The 11395-nt window shown below is 32.8% G+C and overlaps 1 protein-coding gene across 1 annotated transcript; it reads right to left on the bottom strand.

The window, feature by feature from the left end:
- Nucleotides 1-1525: 1525 nt before the first annotated feature.
- Nucleotides 1526-3404, bottom strand: LOC110702799 (protein FAR1-RELATED SEQUENCE 5-like). Its single transcript, XM_021880545.1, has 2 exons — nucleotides 3371-3404; nucleotides 1526-2397 (listed from the first exon to the last, which is right to left on the bottom strand). The coding sequence occupies exons 1-2, from the start codon at nucleotides 3402-3404 to the stop codon at nucleotides 1526-1528; spliced, it is 906 nt and encodes a 301-aa protein (XP_021736237.1).
- Nucleotides 3405-11395: the final 7991 nt, after the last annotated feature.

Below are 11395 nucleotides of genomic sequence, written 5' to 3'. Positions count from 1 at the left end.
GTGATCAATGTTCAAATATTTTGTGGTTTTAGTTCATATTACTGTTCAAATGTTTAATGGTTTTAGTTCATATAATTTGTGACTATTGTTCAAATTTTGATATTGTTATTTTTTAATCCAAGAAGCATTTGTTTTATTACAGCAACCAATCTGAACTTCAACCCAAATCCACCACCCAACACCAATCCATAGCTACTGAACAACCCCCAACACCTCAAGAAAACCACCACAACTCAGAAAAACCACCACAACTCCAATCTATGACCACAGAACAACCCCCACAACCACCACCCAACACCTCAAAAAAAACATCTACAAGCCCAATCCATAACAACATAACAACAACCTAACCCACCACCCACCACCCACCACCTCAGATCAACCCCATACAACAACTACAGGTCAGCCCCAACAAAAAAAAAAGCAAAAAGAAAACATGTTGCAACCAAAATCAAATCGAATAAAGTAACAACAAGACAAGCCTCTCAAAAAGAAGCTGAGAATCAAGTTCAAAAGGAGGCTGAGAATCAAGCTAAAAAGGAAACTCAAAAGAAGATTGCTAATCAAGCTAAAAAGGAAGCTGAAAAGAAGGTAAAGAAAGAGTATCAAAAGAAGAAGGTTCAGAAAAGGCAAGAAAATGTTCAGAAGAAGAGAGAGGAAGTTCAGAAGAGTGAAATTAAGGAGAAAAAAAAAAAAGAAAAAGAAGAGATAATGTTGATAATTTCATTGATCTGGAGAATGTTGTGGATCTAAATGATGATGATAATGAGTGTTTGAATGAAGAAAAACTTAATGTTAGAGTTGGACATCTAAAGCTCATTAAGTTTGTGAGAAACTTGAGCCCACAGCAAAAGGAAGCAGTGATTGAAATGGGATTTGGATCCTTACTTTCAATCAACCTCCCACAAAATGATGCAACATTTTGTGCTTGGCTTTTGAAGAATTTTGAAGAAAACATGTATAATTTTGATTTATTATGTTAATATATATATTGCATTTGTTCAAAAATTTGTGACTAATATTCATACAATTTGTACCAGTTACACTCTTTATCTCCCTTACAACAAGTACATTGAAGTTACTGAAGATGATGTTCAAGTTGTTTATGGAATCCCAAGAGGGCATAAAATTGTTAGTGAAGAGGAAGTGCTGAAAATAGAAAATGAAGAGGATCTTGAGGTTGATACACTATTGATGAGATGGAGAGAAAATTGGGGTGTTACTACAGGAAGCCCTACAACACAAAGTCTTTTTGTGAATTATGAGAGTGAAGACGAAAAGGAAAAAAAGAAGAAGGAGCAACAAAATCATAAGAGAAAGTATGTTCACAGTACCATAGAATCAAAAGAGAAGAACACAGGAGAAGCATCTGAGATTTTTGTGATAGATTTTCTTGTGATTGCTGTGAATTCATTAATTAAGTCAAGTCAAAACCACCACTCACGCTACATGTTCCTGAACTCCATTCAAGATTGCTTTGAAATCAAAGAGTTTAATTGGTGCAAGTATGTACTTAAATGCTTGGTTAATTTAATGACTGATTGGAAGAAAAACACAAAGGGATTTTCTCATCTAGAACAAAGCCCATGCCAAACATGACATTGTTACAATGGTGATTCATACCAACAAATGGGGCACAAATCATCCCATACTTGTTGGTCCTATAGGTAGTATCAAATACCATCAAATCACCAAAAAACTCATAATCACTTTTCATCCTCCCATCCCTCCAAAAAACTGAACAGAGAGCATTATGTTCATCTACTTCAAACTCATGAAAAAAATCACTTTCCTTAGCTTGCCTTTGAGCAAGGTATTTAATGAATTGATTGCAATCCAAACCTTCAAGTCTGTTAAACTTTTCAGAGCCTAAAGCATTATACACATCTTTCTTAGTGCATCCAAGATTTGGCGAACCCCTAACTTCCTTTGATATGGCACGAATAGAGTCTGTGACATGAACACCACTTGCCTTCATATTACTAATGAACTTCAACTGATGTTGGTTAACTTTTCTTTGAGACCTTAGAAGATGTCGCTTATCTAATGGAATCATGGCATGATTATGCTCCATAAAATGTTTTGTAACAGTCCAAATCCCCTTATCATCAATAATAAACTCAACATAAGCTTTACAATCTGTACGAACATCCAATTTCTCAAATCTCCTAACATCACTCTTAGAATGGTCTTTCAAACCAGCATTGGAACAAAAATATTTCCTACTCCGCCAAACAGAAGTTTGACCAACTTTTCTTACTTTTGCCCTCCTTATACTAAAGCCAAACTTAAAAGCATAATCATTGTACAAATCATATGCTTCAGCATCACATGTAACTTGCTTCAAGTATAACTCAGACTGTTTAGCTTCAACAAAAACAATTGAATCTGTACTGACTGAAATATAATAAAATTGACAAATATTAACTATGTTCATAATTATAAACAATATGTTAAGATTAAATGTCATAATGTTCATATTACATAATAAACTGCACATTTACTAACCGAAACATAAAAATACTCATTATTATAACAATAATGCTCATAATAAACATGATAAACATTCATAATATATAAAGTGTTCAAATATGCAGCATAAATAGTTCACATAATTACACATAATATCAAATTCAAATTACAAATTACCAAATTACACATTCATCGATGAATTAATGAGCATAAAAATCAGAACCAATTATGAATTGATAAAAATAATCAAATTCAGCAAAGTATTTAGCAAACAAATTAGTCGATCACTTTATAGAAATTCATACAAATTAAAACAAGGATTAAATCCCGAAATTAATATAAAAAACAAAAACAAGATCAAAATTAATCACAGTGAATTCAGAATAATCTCTTCAGCAGAATGAATCATTCACATAATATCGAGTTCACATTACAAATTACCAAATTACACATTCATCAATGAATTAAAGAGCATAAAATTCAGAATTAATTATGAATTGATACAAATTAATCGATCAATTTATAGAAATTCATACAAATTAAAACAAAAATTAAATACAAAAATTAATCTCAAAAACAAAAAAAAAATCAATATTAATCACAATGAATTCAGAATAACTAACCTTGATTGATCTCATCGGGAATTTCGATGATTTCCATCACGAGATTTGCACAAAATCAATGGAAAAAATTAAGGAAAAAATAATCAAAAAACAGAGGAGGGAGAAAAATATGGACAAAGAATTTTGATCGAAAAAGAGGTAAAAAAATCAGATCAAATAGGGAAAAGAAAGATCTTATAAATAATGGGGGAAAAAGAAAGAAGCAGCTATATGGCGGGATTTGAAGAACAAAAAGAAGTTTGTGCGTTTAATGAAGAAATCAGTGCGTTTAATACCTGGTCCATACAGACTAGATGGACCAGGGTCCATCTAAGAATTTGTAGTGTGTTCGATTAGAGGATTGCTTTAAATTTCTTAATAGCCCAAATTCCCTGCCCATTTTTCTTTTCTAGTTAATAAACTTTTTTTTTCTCAAGCCCAATCCTCTTTATTAGCTTTTTATGTTGGACAAATATTTTATTATATGCCATATTTTTTTACGCGAGCCCAGTTGGAATTAGAGTCTAATACCAACCAAATTACAACTATTCCAAACTCTAGCTAAAAGATCTAAATCCATTTGAAAATTAGTTCATTACCAAATATTCTAGATCTACCATAATGAGTTGTTGTACATACTAGATTGTAACACTCCCAAATCTCCCTGGTATCAGGGGCTGATACATGTTGGGTTCAAGTGGGTTCATTGACCCACTGTATTTTTGAAAAAAATTAAAAGTTTTTTTTTAAAAAAAAAAAACGGGTTAAATAGAATATCTTCGTCATATTTAGTAACAAGTTAGTGTGAAGCCTAGTGATAATTTTTAGTGCGCGTCCTTCCTTCCCCTATAAGGAAGTCAGGGTTCGAACCCTCTCAACCCTTTAAGAAAACTTTTTTTTTTTAACAAAATCGAGACTTCACAGCTTCACTTTAACAAATTTCCCCTTTCCGAATTTCCCCCAAATTCGAAAACCCTAACTCACCTCTCTCTCTCTAACTCAATTGCTCCACCCGACACCCCACTAGCCACCACGACACGCTGGCACCAGGCGCCCATGGCTACTCGCCTACTCCTCCACGGCTCCACCAGTCTGCCCAGCGAGTACGACCTCACCCACGCCCCTACAGTACTCTATATAATTCATTACTAAATGGTTAATTCATTTAATTAGATTTATCTATTTACATTTAAATACTCAATTAGTCTAATAATTATTGTTATGCTAATTAGAAATATTATACCAGGGATTAAATAATTAATTTATTGATTGTAAATTTGTAGTGTTTATAATTGATTTATTGATTGAATACTTAAATTCTTGGTTGTTGGGGTTTATAAATTATAATTGATTATTGCTGTTAAATTAATTTGATATCTTAAATTACCATTTTATTCGTGTGTAGTTGATTTATCCAATGGGGATCTATTATTGAATGATAGTTTAGTCACTTTTCTTGAGAGGGACTTTTTCGCTAGAGTTAGTGATGATGATGTATTGATACGCTTCCAAAGTATGAAAACTCGAAGAATGCTTTTGTAGAGTTTTTTTTTTTCATTTTTCTAAGTGTAATCCATTTGTAATCAAAAATTTGAACTTATGTATTAAATCCTAGATAGGCCACTGCCTGGTATAATACGTAAAATTATATTGTGGAGATTGGCTTAAGCGTATTACTGCCACGTGATAATGTAAGGCTAACTTAAAACTTAAACTCATTAGAACTTGCATCGAAAACCAACTCCTACTTTGTTTATACTTCAAAATTCGAACCATTGCTATGAGTACTCAAAACTTAAATGCAAAACATCATAAAACCTAAACTAGGTGAAATTATTCCTAGGATCCTAAATGTGTATTGACTCCACCTGAAAATTCACAACTGCTTAATAAGGGAAACAGGAAAAACCAAAACAAAAAAGAAAGAACAAATTACAAAAATTAATATGCTAAGTACATATATATAAGTGCAAGATATGGAAATTCACTATATTCGCAAACATGATTTCAAAGATTCAATCAACAAATTCATAATACTTCCTTTGATATAAACCTTTAAATAACTCTTTTCAAATAACTCAATTAAATCCTTAATTCTCAATAACTCAATTATGATTTAAATTATTAATAATCAAATTCTTTTAATCCAATTCCTCTCTTAAGTATGTGCATACCCCCCAAGTTAGTATCTTTATATAAAAAGGTTATCATTGAGGAAAGACTATGTCATACAAAGTTCATACCCTTATTAATCAAATCCGCATAGTGGAATAACGTACATAACATGCTTATAAAGCTTTAAATAACAATTCAATAATTCCTCATTAATAATCCTACCATAAATCAATAATAAAATTCCAATTAAGTCCTTTTTTTTTAATTCAACACTTTTTAAACCAATTCCTCTAATCATACAAAAATTCAAGTCATTTAAACATGATATTAAAAACAATCCTTCAAACATATTTATTTCATAAAACTTGGTATTTAATTTCATTCATAACATTCATATAAATCCAATTCACATAAAATACGTTAATCAATTCAAGCACTTTAAAAAAAAGTATCTAGCCACCTAAACATACCTTGATCTTTGTTTAGCATAATTCAACACTTAGAACTCAAGAAGATTCACCAATAAAAAAACACTAGAATTAAATATCAAATAAACACAACAATACATATTGAAAATCCAAACTCTATGTGCATGAACTGATTAAATTTTCTTTAATAATTCTGAAATTAATTTTCGATTTTATTTAATTAAAACATTAAGAATAAGAAGAGAAGAAGATATGGATAACCGAAAGGAAAAAGAAGGGGGAGAGGTGCGATGGCTGGCAGTAACACTCTGGCAGGTGGATGGCGGTCAGGTTTGTTTGGAGCAGGTGACAATTGCTTGTGGGATGTGGTGGCCGACGCAAAAATCAAGGGAGAGGGAGGAGGAAATAGTTAGAAAAATACTTCCTCCATTTTATAATAGTTGCAACACTTCCCTAAAATTGCAACACACTATAATTGGTAAGTTATGTTGAGGAAAAGTTGTACTATTTCCCTTATTTTTAAAGTGCATGGCCCACTAAATTATACTTCTAATAACATCTCATCCCATTTTAAAGTATATTCAACCATAAACCTCACTTTTCTTAAGTTCCGTGAAAAAGTGTGTGTTGCAACTATTAAAAAACGGAGGAAGTAAGAGAAAGAAGAGAGAAATTTGTGAGTTTTTGTGTGTATTGGGGTATCTATTGGTTTAGAAGTGTAGGAATTTAGGCAAATAAGTGTAGAAAGAAATATGGAAGTTTTGAGTTATGAAATTACTTGAAGAGCAAAACTAGAGTTTAAGGCAAATATGAATTTGATGATTGATTAAAAAAAAATGAAATTCAGAAATTATTAATTTCATGGTTGATCATGAAACTGAAGAAGGCAAGAATAGGTTGCTTGGAAAATAATTTTGAGACAAATAAGATCAAAATATCTATGATCATATATTTGTTATATTTGAGTAGGAAAATATATAAATAAAGGCAAGATATTTAATTTGCAAAATCTAACAATAATCAATTTAATTAAGCTTGGTTGGCAATAAATTTTGAGCATTATAATGCTCAATATTTTCGGACATATTAAGCCAATTAGAATTAGTTTTTTAGTTTAGGAAATCCAAAATTATTGTGTAAATAATTAGGTATTTGTAGAAAATAACTAATTAGAAGTTCTAAATTAAACTAACCTAATTAACTAATCAAAATCACATTTTCTTTACTTAGAAAATTCGAAAATTTATGAGCTAATTAGTTTAGGAATTTCGGAACTAATTAAAATAAATAGGAAATAAATTTAAATAATTATATTATTCGAAAATATACTTAATTATATTTTTGTTTTTATTTAGATAATTAAATGGTTGGTTAATATTAATCAAAATCCAAAATAGTAGTTAAGTTTGAAAATAGTTTTGGCGCCAAAATTCAAATACCAATTTGGCTCCGAAATTCAAATAAACATTAAATTATCGAAATGCCCTTTTTAGAAATTTATTAATAATTAATTAGAAAATACTTCTCAAAAATCCAGGAGATTACATGATTATGTTTTCCTAACCCAAATCTGATGATGTATGCCAATTTGGTCGGGTTACATATCAGATAGCTAGAATTTCTTGAAATCCATTCATACCCCAACCCATTTTCATTTTAATCCACCTAATTTAGTCAATTTTAGGGGCAAAGCTTCATTATAAGCCCAAACTCATCCTTCACATATTATTTTTAACCAAAGCCCAATTCACTCAAAACAAACCCTAACCCTAATCCGAGCCTTTGGAAAAGTTCAAAATGAGTAAACGCGTAAAAAAAGGCCCATTAACATGTCACGTTAATTCGTTTTTTTAGTGAATATTCTTTAGGTACCTTTTCAATATGCTTGAAGGATTCTGCAAGATGTTGGCAGTTAATTTTTCTCGAAAAACGCGCAGGAAGTCACAATTGATATTTTACCCACAACAAGTGTCTTATATGTACTTTCAACATTTTTACTCTATAAAAAGCACCTTTATAGTCAGATGCACTTGGCTTGAAGGTTTCAGTATCAACACCTTATCTTTGGACGCAATTGAAAACATCTATCAACACATTTTCTTCTATTTGGAGGCCATCAAATAAGATCATGAGGCAATCAAAGGCAACATATTTTCAAGTTTAACTTCCCGAGGAGCGGGAATTTATGTTATTGTAGACACCCATTTGTATCTTCCCAAAACCAAACCCAGTGATGAATACCTTTCGCGTCGAACCATAATCGAATGAAGTGAAAGTGTAAAAAGTCAAGTGTTGCGGTTAGCTTTTATTAAAATTCTCTTTTCTCTGTTTTTTTAAAACAACCTTATTTTATTAAAAATAGTCAATCTAGTTTAGTTTGGTCCATGACAAGGGTCCAATAATAGTGTATTTAGATGGGGCTTGAAAAGACATTTCCAATTATATATTATAAGCCCAATTCCAATGAATAATGAGGAAGTTATGGCCAAAATACTAAACTGGGCCCAAACCGGATTTTACCTACGACCCAATGATCATGTGGAGGGTCCAAAGGTTTAATCCTATTCATAAACTAATTAGGATTGATTAGAATCTTCTATAAGATTCTAAAAAATCTTAATTATCCTTTTTTGAAAAGATAAGATCATAGAGTTTGAATTTGATTAAAACTTTCCTTTTTTTTACGGTCCTAATTCTATTCGGATTTAAAGATGTTCAAAGACAGTCATATATTATTTTCGTGCCTCATATTATTATATTAATTCTTAATTATTTAATTTAATTCTTTAATTTTATTATTTTCATTGAAGTTTACTAACGCGTGTATATTGTTATTAGAAAGAGGTACGAGGCCTCAAAGTAAGTAATTAGTTTACTCCCTTTTTATTTCTAAGAAGAAAGCATGTTTAGATTTGTTTAGTTCCTAGTATCATGTTAGGATGCTTTTATTGCTTTCTAGAATCATGTTTAGGGTGTCTCTTATTCTTTCTTATAGCATGTTAGTATCATGTTAGGTTTAAAGCTTTGATCTTTAACGCTTAGTGACATGCTAGGATTTGTTATTAATCTTGTTAGTATCATGCCTAGGATCTTTCTATTATATTTAAGCTTTATTATGTTACTAGTCCGAGTGCGCCACGCGCGTTGCGCGCGCACCGGTTTGTAAATCTTATTAAGAAAATTATTAGCAAGACATATAAGTAAGTTAATTAACTTACTTTTCGTAAATTTGTACATGATATATGCCTGTATACGTTATAAATTATTGCATTATTGTGTAAAGTATAATTAAGTTGTATTGAAATATATTAGTGTTATTACTTATTGATGTCATACATAAATGATAGGTATCTAACAAAAAGTTTTTATCATATTTACTGCCTCATGAAATTGTTTTACCTATGTATTTGTTTAATAAGAGTAAGCCCATGAATAGCCCAACAACTCCTTAAAAAATAATAACCCCTCCCCCTCTAGTATTTAGGTATATTGTTATTATTAATCGCTTCCTAATTTAGATTAACAAAATAATAACCCCTCCCCCTCTAGTAACCCCTGACCGAACTCCTTAAAAAACTTATGACCGAGTAACTCGAGTAACCACTAACCTAGTAGATCGAGTAACCCATGACCAAGTAACCCCTCGAGTAACCCTTAACTGAGTAACTCAAGTAACCCCTGAATGAGTAACACCTTAAGTAACCCTTAACTAAGTGAACCCCTCGAGTAACCCCTATCCGAACCCCACAAGTAATCTTTGATTGAATAACCCCTCAAGTAACCCCTGTCCAAGTGAACCCCTCAAGTAACCCCTGTCCAAACCCCTCAAGTAACCCTTGACTGAGTAAACCATCAAGTAACCCTTGACCGAGTGAACCTCTCGAGTAACCCTAGTCCCAACCTCTCAAGTAACCCTGACCTAGTAATTCGAGTAACCCCTGACTGAACCCCTCGGGTAACCCCTAACACAGTTCATTTTGTAATAATTGCAACACTACTTTTTTTTTTGTAAGAGTCCACAACTATTTTATTATTTCTCTCTAACCAACCCCATTTACACTTTTTTTATTATTATTTCTCTCACCTACGAACAAATAAATATGTCCCACTAACTATACTTTATATTATAAAATCACAAAGTTTTGTATACAGTGCAGCAAGGGTTACCCGAGTTTCTCGGTATGGGATTACTCGAGTTTCTCGGTATGGGATTACTCGAGTTGCTAGGGTTACTCAAGTTACCTGGTCAGAGGTTACTTGAGTTACCTCTTATCGAGTAACCCCTCAAGTAACCCCTGACGATTGAATAACCCCTCGAGTAATCAATGACTGAACCCCTCAAGTAACCCATAACCGAGAAACCCCTTCCCCTCAAGTAACCCCTGATTGAGTAACCCCTGACTGAATAACCCCTCGAGTAATCCATGATCTTCCCCCTCGAGTAACCCATAACCGAGTAACCCTTCCTCCTCAAGTAACCCCTGATTGAGTAACCTCTCAAGTAACCCCTTACTGAATTCTGAAGTAACCCCTGATGGAACTACTTAAATAACCCCTGACAGAGTAACTCGAGTAACCCTTGACCGAGTAGCTCGAGTAATCCATGACCGACTAACCTCTCGAGTAACCCTTGACCGAGTAGCTCGAGTAACCCATGACCGAGTAACCCCTCTAGTAACCTTTGACTGATTAACTCGAGTAACCTCATAGGTAACCCTTGACCAAACGAACCCCTCGAGTAACCCCTATCTAAACACCTCAAGTAACCCTGATCGAGTAACCCCTCAAGTAACCCTCGAGTGAACCCCTCAAGTAACCATTGTCCTAACCCCTCAAATAACCCCTGATCGAATAACTCGAGTAACCCCTTTCTGAATAACTTGGGTAACCCCTAACAAAATAACCCGCCACAGTCCGTTTTATAATAATTGCAACATTACTTTCTTTGGTAAGAGTCCACGACTATTTTATTATTTCTCTCTTACCAACCCTATTTACACTTCTTTTTTGTTATTTCTCTCTCCTATGAACAAAAAAATATATCCCATTACCTATACTTTATATTATAAAATCACAAATTTTTGTATGAAGCCTGTTGTATCGTACAACAAGGGTTACTTGAGTTTCTTGGTATGGGATTACTCGAGTTGCCGAGGTTACTCGAGTTTGTCGGTCATGGGTTACTCAAGTTGCTGGGGTTACTCAAGTTACTTGGTCAAGGGTTACTTGATTGGTTACTCCTTATCGAGTAACCCCTTAAGTAACCTCTCACCGTGTAACCATTCGAGTAATCCATGACTAAACCCCTCGAGTAACCACTAACCAAGTAACCTCCCCCCCCCCTCAAGTAACCCCTGACTTAACTCCTTAAATAACCCCTGATTGAGTAACTCGAGTATCCACTAACCGAGTAGCTCGAGACACATAAGTGAATGAACAAAGCTAATAAATTGATGGTTAATAGGTAGAGATGGCAATATTAAGTGGATATCCGCTAACCCGCTCCACCCGCTTAAAATAAATGGACGAAAACCCGAATTAAATGGATGAGAAGCGGGTGACGGATGAAGCGGATAATGGATCGGATCGGATGTGGATGATTTTTTTTTCACCCGCTAACCATCCACCCATCCGTTTAACATATATTAAATTTTTAATCAAAGAATTTTACTAATAAAATATAGAATGTGCAAGAAAATTACTTGTCTTTTTTTTGTTGCAAATTAATTTTTCAAACAATATGTTGTTATTGTTTCTTTTTTATTAATAAATTAAAAA

This window comes from Chenopodium quinoa, unplaced genomic scaffold (genome assembly GCF_001683475.1).
Source record: "Chenopodium quinoa cultivar QQ74 unplaced genomic scaffold, ASM168347v1, whole genome shotgun sequence".
Taxonomy (NCBI): Eukaryota; Viridiplantae; Streptophyta; class Magnoliopsida; order Caryophyllales; family Amaranthaceae; genus Chenopodium; species Chenopodium quinoa.
The sequence above is the reverse complement of the archived record's forward strand: the minus strand, read 5'-3'. Positions and strand labels throughout refer to the sequence as shown.